Below are 26,018 nucleotides of genomic sequence, written 5' to 3'. Positions count from 1 at the left end.
AAAAAAAAAATCCTCCCTCCCTGGACTGTCCCAAACAATTCCCCAGCACCTCACTTTCCTCACAGAATGTCACTTCCGTGCTACAATGGGACCTGAGTTTCCTGTGTCCCTATAGGCAGGGGACTTGGTCTTTAGGGCTAGGTCTATCCCACTTTTCTCCCACTCTTTGGGGCAAAAATCCTTTTCTTTTGTGAGTCATGTTAGAGCTCACTGTTCATTACTGATTTCCTGATTACTTAATGCACTTAGGACTCTGATACCTGTTTTATAGTCTCCCCTTCCACCTCTGCTGTCATTTCCAGAGGGATTTCACCATTCCATTTAATAGCCTGTAATCATAGATCATATAGCATTTACTGTGTACCAGGCATAGTTCTAAGTAGCTTACATACATTTTAGCTCACTCAATGTTTATAACAACATGAAGTATTATTAGCCCCATTTTATAGACAAGGAAACTGAGGCACAGAAAGGCTATTTAGACTTTTCTAGAGCTCCCCGGCTACTAAGTGGTAGAGTAGGGATGAGAACAGAGTCTAACTGCAGAGTCTGGGCTCTTAACATACATGCTAGCCTCCCGGTTCCCTTTTCTCTGAAATTGTAGCATCCCCCACAGCCCCTCTATACTGGTCTTGTGAAGGTGGGAGGCAGTCAGTACGTCCTCCAACTGAGTCACTGTATCTGGAAGGGCCCTGGAGAGATGCCAGCTGAGGGCGGTTTGGACGGCCATTGAAGACCTGTACTTCCCCTTTCCACAGCACGTGATTTATTGTCATCTCCCTTGTAAATGTACCCACTAAGAGATAAGCCCAGAAACCGGTGTTTAGGTTGGGCTGAAGACACAGCAGCAGAGAAGGAGATATATATATATATAATCTCCACTTTTTTAAAAAAAATAGATTTTATTTATTTATTTGCGAGACAGCGAGAGAGCAGGAGCAGGGTGAAGGGCAGAGGGAGAAGCAGACTCCCCACCGAGCAGGGAGCCCCATGCGGGGCTCAGTCCCAGGACTCCGCAATCATGAAGAGCCAAAGGCAGACGTTCAACCAACTGAGCCACCCAGTCGCCCCAAGAAGGTTATATATTCTGTCCTGGTACCCCATAAAACCTCTTTTCTGACCCAATAATCCTTATACTCTGTGGGAAAGGTGCTGTATTCAGGCCATTCCTCAGAACGTGAGTCTTCTCCCTTGCTCTGCTCATGGCCCTGTGCTCATCAACCTTGTAGAAGCTTGGCAGGATGGGTTCAAAACCTCTGGTTTTCTTCCTTCCTCTGTTTGCAAGAGCAGGGAGAAGGAAGGCAGGGGGCAGTTTCACCATCCCAGACATTCACACCTAGACCTAGCTCTATCCAGAGCTGCTCCCCTGCCCNACCATCCCAGACATTCACACCTAGACCTAGCTCTATCCAGAGCTGCTCCCCTGCCCTGAAATTTCCTCTCAGACCCCCATTCCAACGTCATCCCACCTCCAAGCCTTCATTCCTCTCTCCAGCTCAAACAGCTTCGCCACCTTCACTTCCAGCTGCTGAACCCCCCCGACCCTTCACAATGCCCCCTGACCTGCCAGACCCAACCTGCAACATGCATCCTTGGATCAACACATCTGCTCCAGGTTCTACCACTGGCAGAAAAAACCTCACACAAATGTGTGTACTGGCGCCATTATAAATATAAGGTCGCCAAGATCAGCATGCCTCCCCCCGCCACCATGACACCAAGCAAGCCTAATTAGTACTCACAACAGCTTTAATTATAACTATTGAGTACTTACTACGTGCCAAGCACTGTCCTAATCACTTTACAAGCACTTCATTTAATCCTCAAAACACCACCAGCATGAGTTAGGGACCAGCATGATTCCCATTTCACATAAAGGAACACTGAGGCATCGGGAGGTCAAGACCTGCTCATGGTCACAACTGCATCAGTCCAGCTGCACATACACCCGCCCACACACGCAGCTGCCTGCCGGTCAAGAGCCCACCCAGCCCGTTCCCAGCCGTCTCTCCCGCACTAAACTGCAGTGTCACGCTGGAGCAGCGGTTTCATCGGTGAAGTAAAAGAACAGGAAGGAGCGAAGAGAAGACAGCCGTCGTGATAAGCTCCCGAAGGGAGGCGGGGGAGCAGAGATACTTCCTGGTCATCGTTACTCAGCACTTTGTGGGGTTTGCGGGGTTGGCGAGGCGGGAGCGTGGCGGACCTTTTCGAGGAATCCAGCCCTACCTAAGCGGCCCCTTCGTGGGGGCGTTCCGTTAAGGCCGGCTGACCCCTTCCCAGGTGGCCCTGTGGCTCTGGGGACGGCCATCCGCGTCCCCGCTTCCCCCTGCCGTGCACAGTGCCTGCGTCCCATAGGCCGCTCGGCGGCCAGCATACAGCCCCACTCCCAGCCAGGGTGCGGGCGGGCGAGGCAGCGGGCTTGGAGCCCAGGGCGCTCCCTAGAGCCCCGCCCAGCGCCCGCGCCAACCCCGCCCCCGGGGAGCGGCCCCGCCCCCAGCCGGGAACTCCGTGGTTCCGGAAGGCGGGGCCTGGCCGTAGCTCCGTNACTCGGTGGTTCCGGAAGGCGGGGCCTGGCCGTAGCTCCGTGGCGGGCGCGAGAGGCCCGAGCGGGCGCGCCTCCGCAACACGCACGCCGCGCGCGCCCGCCCGCCCCGCCCCCAGTTGCTATAAAGGGAAGGCGGGCTGAGCGCTCTGCAAGCTCTGTCGGGTGTTTTGGATCCGCTTTCATCGGTTCGTACGGTTGCTTGTCAGACCCCAGCCGCCAAAATGGTGAAGCAGATCGAGAGCAAGGTACGCGGTTCCCGGGGAAGGCCCGGGCGCGACGCGCAGCCTCCGTAGCTGGGGAGGGCGAGGGCGGGAGGTGGGCAGGCGCTCCTCCGCAGCCCGGGGGAAGGGGACGCGGCGCCTTGGCCTGGGACTGCGGGAAGCCCGGGCCTGGACGTGCCTGAGGCAGCGGAGCACGTACCGGTGAAAGGGAGGAGAGGCGCGAGGGCGCCCTGGAGGGTGGGCATTGGGTGCCCAGCTCTGCCCGTGTCCAGTGCGCCGGGCGTTCCCCTCCCCCCCCGCCCCACGGCGCCTCCTGCGCCCCAGTGCTCGGGAAACCCCAGTTGGCTGAGGGGATGGAGTCTGTTCTTGGCTCCCGTCCGTCTCTGGATATGGGCCAGGCGAGGAGGTGGAGGGCCCGGTGAAAGAGGCACGGGGTCGCGGGCCGCCACTCCCTCCCCGGTGGGCGGCGTGATCACCCACGTTGGGCGGCGTGAGCTCCCTTGGGAGCGCATCCGGGCGGGAGACCCCGGCTGCCTCCATCAGCGCCCGGCCCCAGAAATGGCGCGTGCTACCTCCGCGCGAGGGAGCGGCTCCGGGCTGGAGACCCCCTCGCCTGGGCGAGGCGGGCCCCGAGGCCGGAGGAGCCCAGGTGGCCGCAAGGAAGTGAGGCCGGGGCCGCGCCCTCGGGACTCCTCCTCTAGCGGCGCAGGGCGTTGTTTCCGGCAGCGCTGGCTTTGGAATGACTCAGTCCCCAAGACAGGGCCCAGGGGCCTCCTCTGCCCTACCGTCCGTGATTCCCCCACGATGGGTGGGTTTCGCTGCAGCCAGGAGTGCCCCCGAAGCGGTCGCGCCCGGCTGTGTGCTCGGCGGCCCTGGGGTACCAGGTGGTGGTTCTGCCCTATTAGGAATGTCCAAGATCGTGTTCCATCTTTGAGAGTTAATGCAAGCCTAATACCCTCCTGCTCGGGAAACTCAGAGCCTGACTTCGTATCTGGTATACTGTAGCCATTCAAGAGATGTTTGTTAAATGCAATGTCAGAAAAGTGAGTGAGAACACTGATGTTGCTGGAACAGTAGAAGACCCCTCGAAAGCGTTTACCCTGCCGTACCTCCCATCCCAAGCCGTCACCCGCCTAGAATGTCTGAACCTGAGAGATATTGGGTGGCTTTGGAAATGGAAGTTTCTGTTACGGTGCCTTATCTTTTTGTTACTTTTAAAATCAGCATATATGATCATTGTAGAAAATCAGCAGGAGAGCGATCTTCTATTTCCTAGAAGCAATTGAAAGGTATAGTTGGATTATTTTATGTATCCTGTTTTGTTCCTGAGCTTCCTCCCCGCCCCCCCCCCAGTTTAGCCTGAACCCTTTTTGTGTAGTTAGAAGCTTTGTAATCATTTCAATATCTGAACACATTGGTGGATATTTAGGCAGTTTTCAGTGCCTCAGTGCGTATTTTTGTTCATAATCCTTTGTACAGAGTTCAGGCTGTTTCCTCAGGTTAGAGCTCTGTGCAGTGATTGGGTCAAGGAGTGCGAACCTTTTATTTAAGGCTTGTAAATCCCCAAGGAGCATATGAGAGTGCTCTGCCCTCCACCCCCATCAACACTGACATTTTCCCCCTAACTTTGGCCACATCATTATCAGTAAGAAAAATTGTCGTATCTCATTTGATTATTAGGGACTCTGAACCCCCACCCCCCACATATGTTGATTGACTAATCGTAGTTTGTTATCTGCTTGTCCTTAATCAGGTTTTTCCTAATGGCCTGTTTTATTGTGTGAGCTTTTATATTAAGATTAGTAACCCTGTCATTTGTTGGAGAGGTCATTAGTACGGAATTTTGTTCCCCCTACTTTTATTCAGTACCTACTGAGTGACAAATATCAGTCTGGGTGGGGAGTGTTGTCCAGGGTCCGACCACATCATCAGTATAACCTAACAGGTGAGAACCCATAAAGGAGGGAGAAGTCTTTGAGTGGTTTATAGTAGTTGTCTCGGAATCTATACACTACAAACAAAATCAATTCCTAGAACACATCTTTCGGTTTTTCCCTATTTTAGTTGTCATAGTGTTGGCACCCTCCTCCCCTCATCAATGGGAAGATGTAGGAGGGTGACCAGAAATTGATTACAGCCTGCAGTGCAAAGACCCTGATCATCAGTTTATCTTCAAAATTATGATCCAGGGACATTAATCAAAGTTGAGCTCATTTCAATGTTACTTGTAAATGTTGAATACACTTTATATTTTCATTCTGCTGGACTAAAGTTGGTGTCGTTGGCGGTCTAGGACATCTCTTTCTGAGGTGTGATAGTTCAGAGCCACTGGTATCTATTTTATATGCAAGTGGGATAATGGACTGTCAATGTGATGAGGAAGAAATCACACAGTTGTATGTTGTTTTTTAAGAATGGTAGTTGCCGTTGTTTGAACCCCTACGTTCTATACATGGGCGCTCCTATGCCTGTTAATTACCTTTGGAATGAGTATGGTCAGGAAAAGAGAAACTAGGCTCTGTTCTTATCAACCCCAAATACATTGTTTTGTATTCAGACTATTTAGGTCCATAGTGGGAACCTTTATTAATCCTCATTGTTAGTCTTTAGGAGTTAGACATTATGGTTTGCTTCTTAGATAATCTTGAGTCCTTTTCAAAAGATGTCTCTTTTAGACAAACTTAAGTATCAGGAGAAGAGAATTTGTTGTGACTTCTACACAGACCAGGCTCTGTAACTGTTCATTAAGCCAAAAGTTATTGTTGCATGCTTCTTTCTTTTCAGAATTTTAGGCAATTTTGCTTGAATTTGAATCAGAATTGTTTGGGAAACAGTGTTTGTATAATATTTTGTGAGTAATCTCACTGAGTATTTATGGAGGGCCAGCCATGTTCACAAAACAGTGCATTCATCTGACATTATCATGTCTTGTTTTTTTTTCTTGTGTAACCTGGTTCTTAAAGTAAAGAATGGCTGGTTTGACTTTTTTTTTTTTTTTTTAAGATTTTATTTATTTGTCGGAGAGCACACACGTGTGCACGCACAAGCAGAGGGAGCAGTCAGGAGAGAGAGAAAGCAGGCTCCCCGCTGAACAGGGAGCCTGGTGCAGGACTAGATCCCAGGAAACTGGGCTCATGACCTGAGCTGAAGGCAGATGCTTAACCAACAGAGCCACCCAGGCGTCCCTAGTTTGACCTTTTTTAAAAAATCGTTAGAGAAGGTTCTGAATTAAATTCATCTGGAAAAACTGGTGATGGCTTGGAAATATAATTTCTATAATTCTAACTTGTTCTCTCTGTCCCTCTACCCCCTCACACACAAATATCTCCCCACACCCCAAAGGTGAGATGGTAGCTTGTATCTGAATAACTTAAAAGGTTACAGAAGCTCAGACCTGGGAATGCCACTTGTGAATTGTTTCTCCAAAAAACATGAGGTAGAAATTAGAAATCTACAAAAGTAACTGTACTGCAGAGGACTTCAGATTTTTTTTTTAATGGTGTTTATTTTACTGAACAGGATCTGATACGATTCTTAGCTTTCAAGGGAGGGAAATGTTAGTTTTTAATTAAACCAATGTGACCAGCATTTTCCCCTTGAGGGACAACCCAGACTTCAGATACAGATACTTATGTTTTGATTGCTCTTTGTTGCCCAGTTTTGGTAAGCACTAACTGACTAAATTGTGGTTTAAAAAGAGTCCCTTTCTTAGGGTTACAGTATCAAAACCATTGGTGAGTTATTCAGGGAGATTGGTGGTAAGGGATTTCTTGATCATGTCCCACTGGTGGAATTTTATTTGACATATATTTCTAACGTAAAATAACACCTAAGGAAAATTCCCTGCATGAGGAACTAAAGCTATCATTTGGTCACCTTAAGGGCAGAGTTTTGAGATAAAGGGCAGACATCAACAATAAACACTATGATCTCATCTCTGGAAATCCATTAAGGAGACAAGGAAATATGCTTAATGTCAGCAGTGACCCTCTGAGTGTAAGGGTCTGGAGGAGATTTATTTTCCTTGATATTTTAAAAGCTTTTGACATGTTTGATCAGACAGTTTTAATCAAAAAAGTATTCGCTTTTAAACTTGTTTTCGTTGCAAAATTCTGTGCCTTTGTGACTTACTCGATTGAAGTGATGCCCTTCATCAATTGATAATCATTTCGTGCTTGTTTACAATATACCTAAATTTGATGTGGAAACCTCATAGAAATGTCGTTATTTTCATCTGCTCAGTTTGAATATAGATTGATGAAGATATGACTAATGATACACTATATACATCATACTTGGGTCATCTTATTAAGTAACATTACACACCCTAGGATTTTTTTTTTCAAGTTTATTTGGTTCATTTTAGTTTATTAAATTTTTAAAAGTACCTTTGAATCCTTTGTGTCACATTCTCTCAAATGTGCTCAGGACTTTGGGAAATTTAACCTATGCTTTTCTTTCTTTCTTAGTATGCTTTTCAGGAAGCCTTGAACGGTGCAGGGGATAAACTTGTAGTAGTTGACTTCTCAGCCACGTGGTGCGGGCCTTGCAAAATGATCAAGCCTTTCTTCCATGTGAGTATGAAGCCAGTTCTGCTTTAGAAGAAGTTCTGTACTTCGGGTTGGTGATGGCCAAGCTAGGAAGGGACAGAGTGTTTTGTTGTTGGATATTTGGTCTGAAAGTAATAGTGTAACAACTTCAGGGGCACCTGGCTGTCTCAGTCTATAGCACATGGGACTCTGGATCTCAGGGTCATGAGTTGGAGCCTGGCGGCATTGGGTGTAGAGATTACTTAAAATCTTTTAAAATAAAGTAGGAGTAATAGTGTAACAACTTAAACAATTTAGTTTTGACACATGTGTAGCCCACTGAAGACAACTGTCAGAACTTAATGTGGTTGTCTTCAGTGGTTTTTTTTTTTTTCTTGGGGTTGAAACCCAGGCCCTATTTGAAATCCAGGCCTCAGGAGTGGATGTGCCACATTCTTTTATGCTAGGAGGAATTTGGTTCAGAGAGACCATATGTCCTTTGTGCTTACCTGGTCCCTAGTCTGAATTTTTGGATCTTTCATTAGTAGTTTATACTTTTATTATTTTCTATGTAAGAAGCTTGAGTATAGTGACTGCCATCTTTCTGGATTTTTCATTTTAAATTTTCCAGTCCCTCTCTGAGAAGTATTCCAACGTGGTGTTCCTTGAAGTAGACGTGGATGATTGTCAGGTATGTGACCGGAAATTTGGAATACCACTGACCTTTTCACATTGGCCTTTTTCTCTGAATTGCAAGTGCTTGTTTCCATACATGTATGAAATATGAGAACTACAGTCCTAACCAAAAAAGGTAATTGTGCCAATTATGAGCTTATCTTAGCTATCAGGAGCTATGTATATCCTAAAATAAGCATAAAAACAGGTGGTTGAGGCTTCTGTACCTTACCAGTCACCTTCCTAAAAGCTTATACATTCCGTGTAACATTAAGATGCTCAGTAAATTAAAATTGAATTGGATTATGATAGCTAAATCTATAGACTTAAAAATTGGCAGACCACTTTTAAGATTCTTTGTGAATTAGTGACGTGAGAAAGTAGAATCGTAAGCTCACTCATCTTGCTTGCTTGTAGTCAATTAGAAAACCCAGCGTTTTAAAGAACACCAGGGTGCTTGATAGCAGAGAGTAATTTGGAGAGAAATTTGAGGGTTGATTTAATTTTACAAATGCTTGTTTAGGACTCTGTACTGTTTCACATGCTTTACAAGTATTGATTCATTTAATCCTTGGTGCTATCCATCCCCATTTTACAGATGAGAAAATAGGTTGTCCCTGGAGTTACAGTAAGTGGCAAAGTCAGGATTTAAAATGGGGTCTTCTGACCTCCCAGCCCTTGCTCTTAACCAGCACACTTCAGAGGAGACGCTGGCACAGGGTGGGTACAGGTCCCCATTCCTGGCCCAAGGCTTGCTTCCCCTATAGCCCACTGCACTAGGATAGCCTGTTCACGTTCAAGAGCTGCACCTGGAAGTTCTTTACAGATATGTGGACATTTTTCCCTTAGTCCCAGGGAGGCAAAAGGCTTTAGAGTATGATGTGGCCAAAAGGGTGCTCACTCGGGTTCCAGGCCTGGCTCTGGGACTTCTGCTTTAGGGTAACATCTCTTCTCCCTGAGTTTTGGTTCTTTAAGACCAGATTTATATACCTGCCCCATTAGCCTCCCAGGGTGGCTTATTCATTGAACAAACAGGGAGTGTTTAATAAAGGTACGAAAGGTTTGTAAAAACAGGCCTATGGCAGTACTTTCTAAACCCGTGAGGATGTACCAGCACCAGTTTGCTTTTTTTTTAGCCCATTTTCGATTCCATACTCATGCTTTTACTTCTCGTTTTCCTTTCATACCTAGGAAACTCCTAGCTGTAAGCTTCACTTCTTCTCCAGGAACCTTCTCTGCCCAGACTAGGTTAGCTTCTGTCCTCCATGTCTCTGTGTCGTCCTTGCCCCTCTTTTGCCCTTGCATTTATGGTAGAATGGGGAGGATCCCATACCTAGACTGCCTGCTTTATTTTCCAGTTGTATCCCTTATCCGCTGTGCCTCCGTTTGAGCCTCCATAAAACGGCAGTGTCTATTCAACATCACAAAGGAGTTGTCAGGATTATGTGAGATGATCCCTAGAGTTAGTGCCTGGCACGTGTTCAGTGAACGTCAGCTAGTATTACAGTCTTTTTGTCTGTCCTTTACCAGTAGTCCCTGTGAGTTTCTTGGGACCAGAGACTCTGTCTTATTTACATGGCTGGCATGTAGTAGGAGTAGAATGAATTTCTTTTGGAAGGTAAAGCGATTGTTCTCAGGTATCCCAGAGTCGTAAGAAAATGAGAGTGCACAGCCGATGCTTGTGCAAACTCTTGCTCCCAATCTAAACCTACCTTACAGACTTATTTTTTCTATATGGTCACTTTAGCCAGGTGAAAGTGGTGCCTGGAAGGGACTAGAGAGATTGATTGCTGGCTGGTACTGTGACCCTATCAGAGAGTGAGTGAGTCTCCTAAGTTTCTATTGGGAAATAGCAGCATGTGCTACATGCTACGCTAGGCATATGCATTAGGTCCTTAAATCCTCAGGCAGCTGTGACAACAGTTTTTCTCAGTACTCCCATAGAACAGATAATGGGACCGCTGCACAAGATGGGGGTAGGTCAGTCAAAGCAGGTTGACCCTTGCACCTTGCCAGACCCTGGACAGGTGTTCTCACTGCCTGACTCCAAACCCTCGGGGAAGAAGATATGCAGAGCAAGCAGGGCCTTTGCATGACAGAACTCTTCCTTCACGTCTGATTAGCATGTACACCCTCAAACTTTCTAGGCCTTGGAATGACCCTCTCACAAGTTGGGGACCTTTCAGTTTGCCTCTGTATTCTAAAGACTGAGCAACGCACAGCGTTTTACTTTGAATACCTTTAGTGATACTATTACAACACCATCTAAATAGTCTCATCGACCTGTTATGGAGTTAAAAATTGAACTAATTCCAGAATCCTTTGGTCACATACATGTAGCAGTGTCTATCAGCTCCTACTTACCTGGATATTCTGAATTAACCTCCTAGCTAATTCTATCAAAAAGCAGTTCATTAAACAATCAGGCAGTTGTTTTTCCTCATGGAATTTGCAGCTCTAGGTAAAACCATCCCCTCATTTTGACTCTAAAATAGAGACAAGGGATAAAAATTACTTCAGTCACATTTCTCAGTATTAGATCATATCATTAATGAATGAAATTTTTAATGAATGAACCTCATTAAAAATAAATTTTTTTGCAGATAATTCCCTGCTGATGAATTTCAGACTTAGGGTAGTTTGTAGTGTCTTTGGCATAAGCAACATATAATTTTAACAGAAAGCTCTGTAAGCACTTGGGCAGGAATAAGTTACCTTTTAGTGTAATAGATTCAGACGGAAATTCTTCCAGGGCCTGGAAAGATTAGGAGGCATGGGCATATAATGTGATACCCAATTTTGTATTTACAGAAAAGTAGGAGTACCAGCCCTTTTGAAAATGACAGACTTGACTCTGGTCTGGACTCTGTATAGGTTAGGCTACTTACTTTATAAGTTCAAGTAATTTAGACCTGATGATTGTGCAGCCTTTTAGAACAACGTTTGTTTCTGTTTTGATTAGATGAGTTAATAGAAGTGAGAAAAGCAAGTTTAAAGTTACTTTGGCTGTATGGAGTTTTAAGCTAGAAACCAACGGAACTAAGTTTAGTAAGGCAAAAAGTAGTCTTACTACACTTACTAACAAAAAACTTAAAAAAAAAATCAGATTGGCCAAACTATAGGGATGGAGAACAGATGAGGGCTGGGGGCGGGGATTGGAGCATGAAGGAGCTGCTGAGGAAACTGTAGCAGAGCAAGGGTTTTGGTGGTACGTGACTGCGTTTGTCAGAACTCAGGACTTAAAGTGAATTTCACGGTTTTTAAAATTCCCAGTTGTTTATAAAAACAGGTTAGTTGATGCCTCCGAGAGGTGGGCTAGTTTTATTTTTAAGTGAGGAAAGTGTAAACTTCCACTGTAACTAAATTTTTAAGTACAAATACCTTTAGAGTCACTAGAGGAATAGGCAAATTAGTCCATAGAAGGAGAAAGAAAAATGGTAAGATCAAATGGTAGTTAGGAACCAACACTTGACTGAAGTCCATAAAAGATCTTGGTAGACAGGTGTACTGTGTTCCTGGATAGTGACTCAGTATTAAAACATCAATGCTCCCAAGTTTGTCCGATGCAATCTCAATGTGACGTTTTGGGGCCATTGATTGTCATTCTGAAATAATACCGTCAGGAAAGTCCTGGAAAGTATTTATAAAAACAAACACTAACTGGGAGAGAAGTTGTGGGGGATGAGAAAGGTCAAGTCCCATAAACACACTGTTAGCTGCACTGATTAACACAGCGTGGTCTTGTAACCAGGGTAGGCAGGTGTACCCATGGAACGGAAGAGAAGGTCACATTCGGGGGTAAGGTGCTGCAGCTCTGCCTCATTCTTTGTCTTCTAGGTTTTACTTGGGAATAAACAAAATCCTAGGAAATATTGAACATACTTAGAGAAATGATGGACATTGTTAAGCACATTAACCACTCTGGTTCTTGTAGTCTCAAGAACTTAACTGTTTTCTTCTTTTGCCACTGAGGAAATGGGCCTGGAAATGAAGTCCTTTTGATGCTAAAGCCCATGCTTTTAATGAATGGGGTAGAGAAGGCCTGATGGCAAAAATCATGATAAATATTGATTGATTGATACATATTAAAACTACCTCCCAATGTGAATGTGTATCTAGAGCCTTTAAAAGGAGCAGGGTTCTTTCTCGTAACAATTTGGCTTCCAGGGGTGGCGACCGACCCGGATGCAGAGAGATCTGTGTAGGAAGGTGCAAGTGTTTGCTTGAAGCAACAATCAAAGCCTTTTACATATTGACCCGTGGATTAGTTCCATTGATGCCATGTCCATTGGACCATGAAAAGGAACTGTGTACTTTTCATGGGGAATGTCCATTGAGTGTACATTATACTGAGCGTATGGGTGCCTCGCACACAGCACAGGTTTTATAAACAAAGCGTTGAGATACAATAGTGAGATGCTTATGGTAGCTCGTTGAGAATAGGAATGGTTTCTCTCTTCCTATTTTTCTGCATTGAAGGTGGATTATACTTACGGGAATAAAAATGATCTTCCTTAATAAGCGCAGCAATTTCACTTTAAGGTGTTTGCCCTAGGATGTGTCTGAAAATTTATTCATAAGGATGTACATAGATTATAAATAACAAAGCCTCACTTTGGGAGATTAAGGTTTGGAATCCTAGGTCATTTTAAAAGAAACAAAACAGCAAACCGTTTTCATACCCAGTGAAAGAAAATTCCATTCTTTAAAAATTTACCATGTAAAGATTTGACGGTAATTTTTTAAAGTATTTTAAAAATACAGTTCATAGTCTTCTCTCTCGAAGTCTTGGCACCACTTCCCAGCATTCATCCTTTTTCCGGTTTTTTAAGCCGTTGTATTGGTGTAGGAATGCTGGACTGTGGATAGGTGAGGGGTAAGGCGTCCGGAATCTGAGAACATCGGTTAGACTCACGTTCATAGACTGAGAGGAGACCCCGTATTGGCTGCTGATAAAGCTTTCTGTCAGAAAGTTGTGATGACCCTCCGGGTTCTGTGTCGCCTGCCTTTGTGTGCGATGCAGCTCGGTCGCGCCCCCTGGGGGTTATTAGAAGTGGGGAAGAGGTGGCTCATGGTTTCCGGGTGGCTGCCCTTCGCCCATCAATACGAAAGTGAGCTCCCGTCTCCTTTGAGGCTTCTGCCAACTACCTGCATGAAGGGTGGTGTCCGACCAGTGGCTCCCGTAGCACCGGAAAGGGAGGGGCTGAGACAAACAGCTGCTCTCCCGGTGCCGTGAGGGTGAGCCTGCTGTTCCCAGATATGCAGGCACAAGAGGCATCTGCTCTCGGTCAACCAGGGCAAAGACTCATGAGCCAAGCAACATATCTGGACCGGATTCAGCCCACGGACCACCAGTTTTCAGTCTTTTACCTCAGCCAGTCCCCTTCTCCCTTCTAACTTGCCATCTTCTGATTTCCTGAATCCTCATCCACAGTTCTTCCAGAACCTGGACATGTGCAGTTCATAGTTTCCCTGTCAACTCTTTGCCCCATTTTCAATCTTGGATGCCCTTGCCACAAGGGAGGCACCGGCACTGTAGAATCCTCATTGTGGTGGGCTTACCCACGTTCTTCGTAACTTCCCTAAGCATTCAGACCCTGTTAGTCATTTTTATTCTAGTCATTACTGTCCTTGTGCTTCTTTGTCAGCTAGCATTTAGAGGAAAAGTCAAGGTTATCTGGAAGGAACTCCCAAGTAGTACCCACTGCCCTTCCTGCCCAAGCTACCAACAAAGCAAATTTATAAAGCTTTAAAACTACACTTTATTTTTTTTCCAGTCTCCCAGGAGGTGAACTTAGGCTGGCATGCTGCCATTACTAGTGGCTTGGACGGCTACCTTTTTTTTTAGTCTTGTGCCCTCCCGAGTACTAAACCAGAAGTCACCACGACACTTTCCTTTCCTCTGTAAGCTGTTTAGTTTCTGATGTGGTTCCCAGTTCAGCCTCTGGGTTGCTGTCCTCCACTGCGTTTGCTTCTTAGCTGCAGTGTGGTTCTGCCTTTCTTTCCCAAGCCTCTTGAGAACCATGCAGACCTTTTCAATCCCTAATGGATCTCTTCATCTGAAATTCTTGTCCAAACGAAACATTTTCTGAGGCATTTCCCCCCAGCCCTTGTGTGAACAAGGCATTGGGAGGAGGGTGTTAGAAGTTTCCATTTAGTGTTCCGTTAACAGAATTAGGGAATGCTTGAGACTTCAGGGACCTTTGTTTCTGATATGCAGCCAGATTTAAGAACCTACAAGTAAATGTTTAATTAAAAGCAGAAAGAAATGGTGTGAAGCTTTGCCTTTAGGTTACGAGGCCTTTGTTCTTGAACAGTGAATTGTTGGTCCTCTTGCTAACGCTGTGTTTTAATACTGTGTTTTAATCTTTATGACCGTCAGCTGTGGACTCCACTGCCATAGTAAGACTGGAAGAACTAGGAGCAAAGAACAGTACTAATTCTGAGGAATAGTTATTATAATCCCGAGTGTAGTTACAGGAGGATTTGTTATTGCTTCTTTATACTTGAAATAGCCAAGATACAACTGGATTAAACCACTTCACTGGGTCATTGTAGGTATCTGATGCATTCTGCCTGTTGGGGGCCCCCCAAGAGGGGAGTGCATATTAATTTTCATTGAGAATATAACCAGTTTGGCTTTTGTGCTGCCATTTCATTCATTCTGTCAATTTTCATATGCTTAAAAATGTCCTAATGCTGACTGGTGAGGTATAAAGGGGGGGGGGTCTGGTTAGAGATTACTCTGGTCGAAGCTCAACACTCAGTCTTGTTCTTACCCTTTCCCCTCCCCCCACAGGATGTTGCCGCAGAGTGTGAAGTCAAATGCATGCCAACCTTCCAGTTTTTTAAAAAGGGACAGAAGGTAGGTACATCTGACCTTATATCCAGCTGGCCAGTAGGAAAACATGGTAGAAATTAAGACACTGAAGGGACTTATCCCTGCCCATGAAAAAGCCTGTGCCCGTTTTCTACTTTTAATAATATTTCAATAGGTCATTCTTCATTACGTACATGCTGTGACATCTAATTGAAAATTGATCTTTGTTAGAACTAGTCACCCATCCCATGGCTGGTCCTTCGTATTTGTTAAGTACATTTGTCTTTGAGAGATAAGAAATTGTATCTGTCTTAAACACAGACGAAGATGGGGCGGGAAACAATCTTGTTTTTAACCTCAAATTTGTATCTCTGGCTTACAGCCAGGTCTTTCAAGTAAGATTACACTTCCTCTCCGTTTCCCCTCCCCCTACTTCCCCCATTCTGTAATATCTCAGTCACGAAATGTGGATACAATGCTATATCTAACCACAATTCAATATTTTCTTAACAGGTGGGTGAATTTTCTGGAGCTAATAAGGAAAAACTTGAAGCCACCATAAATGAATTAATCTAATTATGTTTTTGGAAAACATAACCAGCCCTTGGCTGTGGAAAACTTGTAATTTTTTTATTTACTAAAAGGAAAGATCAAGTATGAAGACTCTATACCCAACTGCCAGCTGATTATAAATGACAATAAAATATTAATTTTACCCTTTTTAAACCTGGTGTGTTTGAATAGCTTTCAGAATAAATGAAATGTGGCCACTAGATGACATTTAATGTCCTAATTTCATATATTCTTGATAACTTTTTAGCGACGTTGTAGGCCACTGATGGACTCCTGTGAACAGAGAAAATCATGTTCTCTGCTCTAGGAGGTAAATCTCCTGATGTCTGAATGAGCCTCATGACCAAAACTGAGGTCCATCCATGAGGGAATTTTCTCTGGTTTGAGATTCCAGTCTCAAAGGTCACAGTGAACTGCTGTTTTACTAGTGGTGATGGAGTCCTGTTCTATCCATTAGCTGTTCTTCATGGTTAGTTCACAAGGGAGTTCTGCAAACATGGCCATGGGAATTCTGATTCTCTTCAAGTATCTAAAACTGGTTTTATAGGCCGGGTAGACATACTAACCTAAGTGGTAAAGGGTGTCAAAGTTACTGGTCATTTCATTAAACAACATTAAGGGTTTCATAGATCAGTGTTAGAGAATAGAGAGCCTAGAAATAAACCCACACGTGTGCTCAGTCTGACAAAAGAGACATGAGTATACAATGGAGAAGAGTCTCTAATAAATGGTATTGGGAAAATTGGACAGCTACATGCAAGAGATGAAACTGGGCCACTTACACCATAAACAAAAATGGATTAAAGACCTGAATGTGAGAGACCCGAAAGTATAAAACTTCTAGTACTCTGACATCAGCCCCAGCAACATTTTTCTAGATGTGTCTCAGGCAAGGGAAAAAAGCAAAAATAAACTATTGGGACTATACCAAACGAAAAAGCTTTTACACAGAGAAGGAATCCAACAGAAGGCAACCTACTGAATGGGAGAAAATAATGCAAATGATAGGTCCAATGAGGGGCTGATAATCCAAAATATAAAGAATTTACACAACACCAAAATCTGATTTTAAAAATGGACAGAATCTGAATAGACATTTTTTCCAAAGAAGACATGCAGATTGGCCAACAGACACATGAAATGCTCCAACATGAATCAGAGAAATGCAAATCAAAACCACAATGTGATACCACTGCACACCTGTCAGAATGGCTAGAATCAAGAAGTAACAAGTGTTGACAAGGATGTGGAGAAAAAGGAACCCTCGTGTACTGTTAGTGGGAATACAGATTGGTGCAGCCCTGGAAAACTGGAATTTCCTCAAAAAATTAGCACCTACCTAGTAATTCCATTACTGGGTATTTACCCATCAACAAAAAAACCCCACTGATTTAAAAAAATGGACGCACCTCTCTGTTTATGGCAGCATCATTTACAATAGCCAAGACAGGAGTTAGGGAAGCACCCTAGTGTTCAGTGATAGATGACTGGATAGAGAGATGGTATGTGTATATATACACACAATGGGGTATTAGTCATAAAAAAATCAGGTCTTGCCATTTGCAACAACATGGGGAGACTCGAGAGTATTATGCAAAATGGAATAAGACAAAGACAATACCATAGGATTTCACTTGTATGTGGAAACTAAAACAAAAATGAATAAATAAGCAGAATCAGACCTATAAATACAAAGAACTGACAGTTGTCAGGGATGGGGGCATGGAGTGGTGGATGGGCAAAATGGGTGAAGCATAGTGAGATACAAGTTGCGAATAAGTCACAGGATCAAAGGTACAGCACGGAATATAATCTGATATTTTAAATGTTATATGATGGTAACTACACTTGCAAGCTTAGAATATATAGACTTATCACTGTTGTACATTTCAAATTAATGTAACATTGTGTGTCAACTATATTTGTTTCTAAAATTCCTCCCCCAATGGGGGGGAGGCAAAAAAAAAAAAAAGTCAAACCCAGAGTGTAAAAAACAAAAAGGTGTTCTAGACACAGCAAAGGGCTAGATGTGTAAGAAACAGTTTTTAAATTTGTATAATGAAAATCAGAATTAATCATATGCTGTGGACCATCATGTTAATTTCTACAACAATCCTAGGAGATAGGTATTGTGATCCCCATTTTCCCAGGGAAGAAACAGGCAAAGAGGTTAATTCTCCAGTGTCACACCAGTCAGAAGATGGGAGATTTGAAGCAAGGGAGTCTGGAGCCCAAGTACATACTCTCAACCACTATACTGCCTCCTGGTTAAAAATCTAACTAGTAAAACAATGAGCCTTACCTAGGTTTCTTCATCTAAAATTGGAATGCTGAACTTAGAAAATCTCTCAAAAAAGTGAATACCTACTCTGTGCTAGATAGGACTACAGCTGTGAATAAAGACACTCTTCCCATAGAGCTTATATTCTAGAGAGGAAGGCAAACTAGTGAATAGGAGCCTAGTATATCCTAGGAGGCCAAAACAAATGGGCACAGTAATTGAGAATAGTGGGACTTGCATTGGATGGAGTATTGAGGGGACTAAGCTGTGAGACCTGATGAGTGAAAAGGACTCCAAATGCAAAGAGTCAGGGAACCCACTACAGCAGAGAGAATGCCACACACAAAGGCCGAGTCAAGAAAAAGCTTGGCAGAGCAGAACCATCAGAAGCATGAAATAAAGGGCGCCTGAGTAGCTTGGTTGGTTAAGCATCTGCCTTCAGCTCAGGTCATGATCTCCAGGTCCTGGGTTCAAACTCCATGTCAGGCTTTCTGCTCAGTAGGGAGTCTCCTTCTCTCTCCCGCTCCCTCCCCACTGCTTGTTTTCTCGCTCTCTCAAAACCTGAGAGAAAGAGATGCTTCATCAGTGTGCATTCAAATGAAGATGTTGTACAGGCTGCTGGATACTAGTGTAGAACTCAAAGGGCAGGTCTGGACTGGCATAGGACTTTGGAAGACATGGCCATCCCTCAATGACCTGCGTGTTTAGATGGCTCTTAAAAACAGGAATCTAGGGGGCGCCTGGGTGGCTCAGTCATTAAGTGTCTGCCTTCGGCTCAGGGCATGATCCTGGGGTCGTGGGATCGAGCCCCACATCAGGCTCCTCTGCTGGGAGTCTGCTTCTTCCTCTCCCACTCCCCCTGCTTGTGTTCCCTCTCTCACTGGCTGTCTCTCTCTTTGTCAAATAAATAAAATCTTTACAAAAAAAAAACACACAGGAATCTAGGAGATCACCCAGGAGGATAATCCAGAATGAAGAAGACTCAAGACAGCCTGAAAAACTCCCAATATTTAGAGACCAAATAGAACAGGAACCAACAAGAGACAATGGTTTTTCTCCTTCTCACCTGGCCACCTGTAAGAAGGATTTATCCTAAAAGCAAAGAGGAGAATATTTCAAAAAGAAAGGCATATCAACTATCAAATGCTAAAAAAACATGGACAAGCTAAGAAATAGCAGAGGACAACATAATGGAGGTGGTGATTGTGACAAAATAAAAAGTCCTATGGAAAGATAGGGATGGAAGCCGGACGGGTGAGGGATGAAGAGTTATCAGAAATAACACAGGAATCACATTATGCAGTGTAAAGAAGAATGTCCAAGGATGATTATTCTAGGATCGTTTATAGCAGCTCAAAATAGGATTGCTGTCAATAGTGGAGTAGCTAAATTAAAGATGATAAATCTGTTCCAAGTAATATAAAATAAGGAGCTATTAATACTGAAATAGGAAAATATCAAAGTCACTGAGTAAAAAATAAATAAAACCAAGTTGTAGAACAATATTAACAATACAGAATAGTAGGATTCCACCTGTATAAAAGTGAGACAGGATAGCTATCTCTATAGGTAAACCTGCATGTAAATTAACATGAATAGATCTTCAAGGAAGTATTTCTAACTAATTACAGCAGTGACTTCTGGAGAAGGAAGGCAGGTAGAGATTAATGGTTTTTAGTTTTATCTATAGATGCTTGGCTGCATCATAAGAATGTCTTATGCATTACTTTAAAAAAATTAAGTGAATAGGGCGCCTGGGTGGCACAGTCAGTTGGGCTTCCAACTCTTGATTTTGCCTCAGGTCGTAATCTCAGGGTCATGAGATCAAGTCCTGTGTCTGGCTCTGTCCTCAGTGTGGAGTCTGCTTAGGACTCCCTCCCCCTCTCCCTCCACCCCTACCCCCTGCGCTCTCACTCTCTCTAATAAATCTTTTTTTAAAAAGTGAATAGAACATAAAGAAAGGGAAGAAGAATTTGTAGTACTCATGGGAAATTTTGTCCTAGAGTGAGAGGTGGGATTAATAAATACTTGTGTTTAAGATAGCAGGTTTGCTAGCTTTCAAACGGAAATGTACAGAGGTAGAGATTGATTTTGTAGAAAAGGTACCTGAAAAAAGAAATTCCTTATGTAGTCAAGAGAGAATAGGATTTGGAGTATAATGGAAGACACTAGTCTCATGTAGGAGGAAAGTCATTTCTTCCACCATAACCAGTGGATTAAAGATGGGTGCATGAGCACCTAAATATGTAAAACAAGTTTTAACAGACCTAAAGAGAGGAACAGAGAGCACTAAATAGTAGGGGACTTCAATAACCTACTTATATCTGTGGATAAATCATCCAAACTAAAAAACTAAAACTAAAACTAATAATAATAATAAAATAATAAAAATAAAATAAAAATAAAAAATAAAAATAATAAAAAAATAAAAATAATAAAAATACAATAAAAATAATAAAAATAAAATAAAAATAATAAAAATAAAAATAATAAAAATAAATAAATACAAATAAAAATTAATTGAGTAATTAAAATAAAAATAAATAAATAGGCCTCAAACACCACATTAGACCAGATGGATATAACAGATTATATAGCACATCTCATCCAAAAGCAATAGAATAAACATTCTTCTAAAGTGCAGGTGGAACATTCTCCAGGATAAATCATATTAGGCCACAAAACAAGTCTTAAGTTTAAGAAGACTGAAATCATATCAAACATTCTCTTCCAACTACACTGGTGTGATGCTAGAAATCAATTATGAGAAGAAAGCTAGAAAATTGACAAATATGTGAAGATTAAACAACACGCTATTGAACAACAGCCAATGAAGTCAGAGGAGACGTGCGCTGACACGAAGGAAACCGGGCTACAAGCCAAAACCCATGGACACAGCAAAAGCAACTCTATGAGGAAAGTTCATAGTGCTAAATGAACCTCAAGAAACAAAACCCGCCATTTAACTTTACACCTCAAGGAACTGAAAAAGAATGAATGAAGCCCAATACCGAGGAATAAACTTAATCAAGGAAGTGAAGACCTGTACTCTGAAAACTGCAAAACAATCATGAAAGAACTTGAAGAGTACGCAAACAAATGGAAATATATTCCATCCTCGTAGATTGGGCACATTAATGTTTTTAAAATGTCCATACTACCCAGAAGCAATCTAGATCCAATGTAATTCCTAACAAAATACCATTTTTTTTGTTTTGTTTGTTCTGTTTTGTTTTTTACAGAACCAGAGAAAGTTAATGCTAAAATTTGAATGGAACCGTAAGAGACCCTGATTAGCCAAAACATTTTTTTTAAAGATTTTATTTATTTATTGACAGAAAGAGAGACAGCCAGTGAGGGAGGGAACACAAGCATGGGGAGTGGGAGAGGAAGAAGCAGGCTCCTAGCGGAGGAGCCTGACATGGGGCTCGATCCCAGGACCCCAGGATCATGCCCTGAGCCGAAGGCAGACGCTTAACGACTGAGCCACCCAGGTGCCCCAAGCCAAAACACTCTTAAGAAGATAAAAGCTGGTGACAGCGCAATCACAGATCTCAACATACCCTACAAAGCTATAATAAAACAGTATGGAACTGGCACAAAAATAGAGTCATAGATTGATGGGACAGAATAGAGAGCCCAGAATTAAATCCACACTTGGATGGTCAATTAACCCACAACAGAGGGGGCAATATACAATAAGGAAGAGACCATCTCTTCAATAAACAGTGCTGGGAAAACTGGACAGCTCCATGCAAAAGAATAAAATTAATCCACTTTTTACACCATATACAAAAATAAACCCAAAATAGATTAAAGGCCTAAACAGGAGACCTGACAACATAAAACTAGAGCATGGGCAATGCTTTGACATTGGCCACAGCAACATTTTTCTAGATAGTCCTCCTCGGGCAAAGGAAACAAGCAAAAATAAACTATTAGGATTACACCAAACTATTGGGATTGCACAGCAAAGAAAACCAACAAAATGGAAAGGCAGCCTACCGAACAGAAGATACTTTCAAATGATCTGATAAGGGGTTAATATCCAAAATATAAAGAACTTATACAACACCCAAAAAATCTGATTAAAAAATGAGCAGAGAAGGACACCAGGGTGGCTCAGTCAGTTGAGCCTCCAACTCTTGATTTCAGCTCAAGTCATAGTCTCAGGGTCCTGGGATTAAGCCCTGTATTGGACTCTGTGCTCAGCATGGAGTCTGCTTGAAATTTCCCTCCCTCTCCCTCTGGCTGTCACCTTGCTGTCTAAAGTAAATAAAATCTTTTAAAAAAAAAAATGGGCAGAGAATCTGAATAGTCATTTTCCCAAAGACATACAGATGGCCAAGAGACACATGAAAAGATGCTCAACATCACTCATCAGGGAAACGCAAACCAAAACCACAATGAGATATATCCCCTTACACCTGTCAAAATGGCTAGAATAAAAAAAAAAGACAAGAAATCACAAGTGTTGGTGAGGAGATGGAGAAAAATGAACCCTTACGCACTGTTGGTGGGAATGTGAATTGGTATATAGTCACTGTGGAAAACAGTATGGAAGTTCCTCAAAAAAAAATAAAAATAGAACTAGCATGCAATCTAGTAATTCCACTACTGAGCATTTACCCCCAAAAAACTAATTTGAAAAGATAGCTGCACCTCCATGTTCATTGAAGCCAAGATGTGGAAACAACCCAAGTGTCCCTCAACAGCTGAATGGATAGATGTGATTATGTGTGTGCACATACATACACATAGATGTGATATATGCATATACACACACACACACATGCACACAACAGATCACTCAGCCATAGGAAAAAAAAATGAGACCTTGCCATTTGCAACATGGATGGACCCAGAGGGTATTATGCTAAGTGAAATAGGTCAGAGAAAGACAGATTCTATATCATTTCACTTATACGTGGAATCCAGGAAAACAAAAAGCCCAAAAGCAGAAGCAGATCCATAAATACAGAACAAACTGGTGGTTGCCAGAGGTGAGGGAGTTGGGGGGGGGGATGCACAAAATGGCTGAAGGTGGTGGGAGATACAGGCCTCCAGTTACAAAAAGGAAAAAATCCTGGAAATTGAAAGGTACAGCGCAGGGAATGTAGCCAATGGTATTGTAATAGCATCGTTGGTGACTCTCGGTTGCTACACTTGTGGTGAGCTCAGCATAACATATAGAGTTGTTGAGCCACAGTATTGTACACTTGAAGCTGATGTAACCGTGTGTCATCTATACTTCAACAGACGTGCTTTGATGAAGGGGGGAAAAGGAGGGGAAAAAAAGGAAGCCTAAAAGTTAGAAGGAATAACAAATATCAGAGCCTAAACAAATGAAATAGAGACTACAAAGATGACAACCAAACCAATGAAACCAAGAACTGGTTCTTTGAAAGGTAAACAAAACTGACAAATCTTTAGATGAACTCAAGGACAGAAAAAAAAAAAGGAAACTCAAAAAAGAAATGAAAGATGTTACAACTGATACCACAGAAATACAAAAGATCTTAAGAGGCTACTGATAAGATGTGCCAACAAGTTGGACAATGTAGAAGAAATGGTTGAGTTCGCAGAAACATACAACCTTCCAGGACTGAATCATGAAGACATAGAAAACCTGAACAGACTGATTGCTAGTATGGAGTAATCAAAAATTTCCCAACAACAATGATGACAACAACAACAAAAACTACATGACCAGATGGATTCACTGGTGAATTGTATCAAATATTTGAAGAATACTAATCCTTCTAAAACTCTTCCAAAAAAAAAAAAAATAGAGGATGAAAGAACATTTCCAAACTCCTTTTTTGAGGCCAGCATTACCTTGATGCCAAAACCAGACAAGAACATTGCAAAAAAGAGTAAATGATAAGGCCAATATCCCTCATGAACATAGATGCAAAAACCTTCACTTTTATTGTATTCCACAATACAATAAAAGGATCATATACCATGACCAAGTGGGATTTATTCCAGGGATACACGGATGGTTCAGAACCCAGGAAAGTCTATCAACATGGTATATCACACTAACAAAATGAAGGAGAAACGTTTCATGATCATACCAATAGATGCCAGAAAGCATGACAAAATTTAACATCCATTTATCATAAAAACTCTCAGAGTAGGTATAAAGGGAACATACCTCAACATAATAAAGGCCATATATGTTGAACCTGTGGCTAACATTATGCTCAATGACGAAAAGCTGAAAGCTTTTAGTCTAAGATCAGGAATAAGACAAGGATTGCCCACTCTCATCATTTTTTAGTCAACATGGGCCTAGTCAAAGCAATTAGGCAAGAAATAGAAAAAAGGGCATCCAAATTTGAAAGGAAGTAAAACTGTCACTATTTGCAAATGACATATCATACATAGAAAACCCTGAAGATTTCACACACACACACCAAAACCACCATTAGAATAAATGAATTAAGTTACAAGATACAAAAATTGATATATAGAAATCTTTGTTTCTATACACAAATGAACTATCAGATTATAAAAAGAAATTTAAAAAGTCCCATTTACAATTGCATCAAAAAGAACAAACTGCCTAGGAATGATTTAACCAAGGAAGTGAAAGACACATATGCTGAAAACTCCTAAGACCTTTATGAAAAAAATTGAGGATGACACAGATAAGTGGAAAGATACTCTGTGCTCATGGATTGGAGTATTCTTAAAATGTCTGAAATACCCAAAGCAATCTACAGACTCCATGCAATTCTCATTAAAATTCCAATGTCCTTTTTTGCACAAATAGAACAATCCTAAAATTTTTATGGACCCACAAAATAGCCTAAGCGATCTTGAGAAAGATTGGAGCTGGAGGCATCACACTTCCCGATTTCAAACTATTACAATCCTATAGTAAATAAAACAGTATGGTATTGGCATAAAAAACAAATACATAGATCAATGGAATGGAATCGAGAGCCCAGAAGTAAATCCACGAATAAAGATGCATGCAAATACAAACAGAATTGTGGGTTTGGGGATAGAAAGATGGAATGGTCATCTGATGGTTTCTATTTTCTAAGATGAAAGTAAGAGGAAAGCAAGCAGGCAATTTTAAAGGAGAAAGTATGAAACAGTAATTGTCAAAATGGGGAGGTACACAATGTTTTCTAGGCAGGATTGAGTGCCCATGAGAAGTTTGTTAGGACTTCAAAACCCTGTTCTGTACTCCTCCAGCCGTTCAGCTGCTTCAGGGAAGGCAATCAAAGGTAGAGAGTCAGAATGCAAGCAGCATAGGGTTTTAGGAGGTGAGAGCAATAGACGGAGGAAGCAAACGAGTAGACCATATTTTCAGAGGATTGACTACGCTGATGCAGTGTTTTTATAAAAGGAGATTATCACAGCAGGATAAAGGTAAAAGCAAAGCTAGGAGGAGCCTGGTGGAGTTGGAAAAAGCAATGGAGTCTGGGGATCAGAGGTCTTGACAAGGTCAAAAAAAGATGGCAGTGAGAGTGATTGAACAAGTGAAGGGACAGATGGGAGATGGGAGATGGGGAGCAGGGCAGGATTTCAGAGTAATGCAGATTCCAGGGAAGATAAGGACTAAGTGACTATGAATGGGTGGAGAGGTGGGATAGAGGAAAATGGTTGGAATGCAGCAAGTCAAGGATTGGAGATCAGGGGATTACATGATTGCTGAGAAAGAAAATGAGAATAGGGATAAGAAAATTACTGGGTGAACCATCTTTACTGAATGAGGGGGTTGGTAGACAGCAGAGGGCAGCAATAATGAGGGTTAAGAAATTGGTATAATGATGTGAATGAGTTTCAAAGGAGTGGGAAATTTTGCGGAGAGTAGTTTATAAAGGGCACGAGGGCAAGCACAAAATCCAATCACCTCCTGACTCTGGGTATGTGGAATGTAAAAGATTAGAAAGGAAGAACCCTTACAATATTTCAGTTAAGGAAGGAGTAATGTTCTAAGAATACATTGAGGATACAGAGAGGGCCCCTGATCTAGATTCCAGCAGATCCTTTGAGAGAGATTGGGAGGGAGGGAAAAGGGGTAGGGCAGGATTTGATCAGATTAAGGGCATGGCTCCTACTCCTGGCAGTACATTAGAAAGTTTTAGAGGATCTTTTGGAAGGTTTTAGAGGAGCTTTAAGCAACTAGTTATGTACAAGAGAAAACTTCTAAGAATATCAGCTGATTTTTCAGCAGAAATTTTGCAGGCCAGAAGGGAGTGACACGATATACTCAAAGTGCTGAAAGAAAAAAACCTACAGCCAAGAATACTCTATCCAGCAAGGCTATCATTCAGAACAGAAGGAGAGATTAACTTGTTTGGGAAACTCTTTAAGGAATTCATGACGACTAAACCAGCCCTACAAGAAATGT

General features: G+C 42.5%; 1 protein-coding gene across 1 annotated transcript; it reads left to right on the top strand.

The window, feature by feature from the left end:
- Window positions 1-2,631: 2,631 nt before the first annotated feature.
- TXN (thioredoxin) lies at window positions 2,632-15,563 on the top strand. Its single transcript, XM_002916525.4, has 5 exons — window positions 2,632-2,790; window positions 7,236-7,340; window positions 7,927-7,986; window positions 14,770-14,835; window positions 15,304-15,563. The coding sequence occupies exons 1-5, from the start codon at window positions 2,767-2,769 to the stop codon at window positions 15,364-15,366; spliced, it is 318 nt and encodes a 105-aa protein (XP_002916571.1). The 5' UTR covers window positions 2,632-2,766; the 3' UTR covers window positions 15,367-15,563.
- The last annotated feature ends 10,455 nt before the right edge of the window (window positions 15,564-26,018 follow it).

Source organism: Ailuropoda melanoleuca, chromosome 7 (genome assembly GCF_002007445.2).
Source record: "Ailuropoda melanoleuca isolate Jingjing chromosome 7, ASM200744v2, whole genome shotgun sequence".
Classification (NCBI taxonomy): Eukaryota; Metazoa; Chordata; class Mammalia; order Carnivora; family Ursidae; genus Ailuropoda; species Ailuropoda melanoleuca.
The sequence above is the reverse complement of the archived record's forward strand: the minus strand, read 5'-3'. Positions and strand labels throughout refer to the sequence as shown.

What these genes read in the sequence shown, in the direction of transcription:
- TXN (XM_002916525.4), top strand. Translation starts at nt 2,767, where the DNA reads ATGGTGAAGCAGATCGAGAGCAAG. An exon ending in TAGACGTGGATGATTGTCAG is followed by an intron (nt 7,987 to 14,769) that starts GTATGTGACCGG and finishes CTCCCCCCACAG; the next exon opens with GATGTTGCCGCAGAGTGTGA. An exon ending in TTTTTAAAAAGGGACAGAAG is followed by an intron (nt 14,836 to 15,303) that starts GTAGGTACATCT and finishes TTTTCTTAACAG; the next exon opens with GTGGGTGAATTTTCTGGAGC.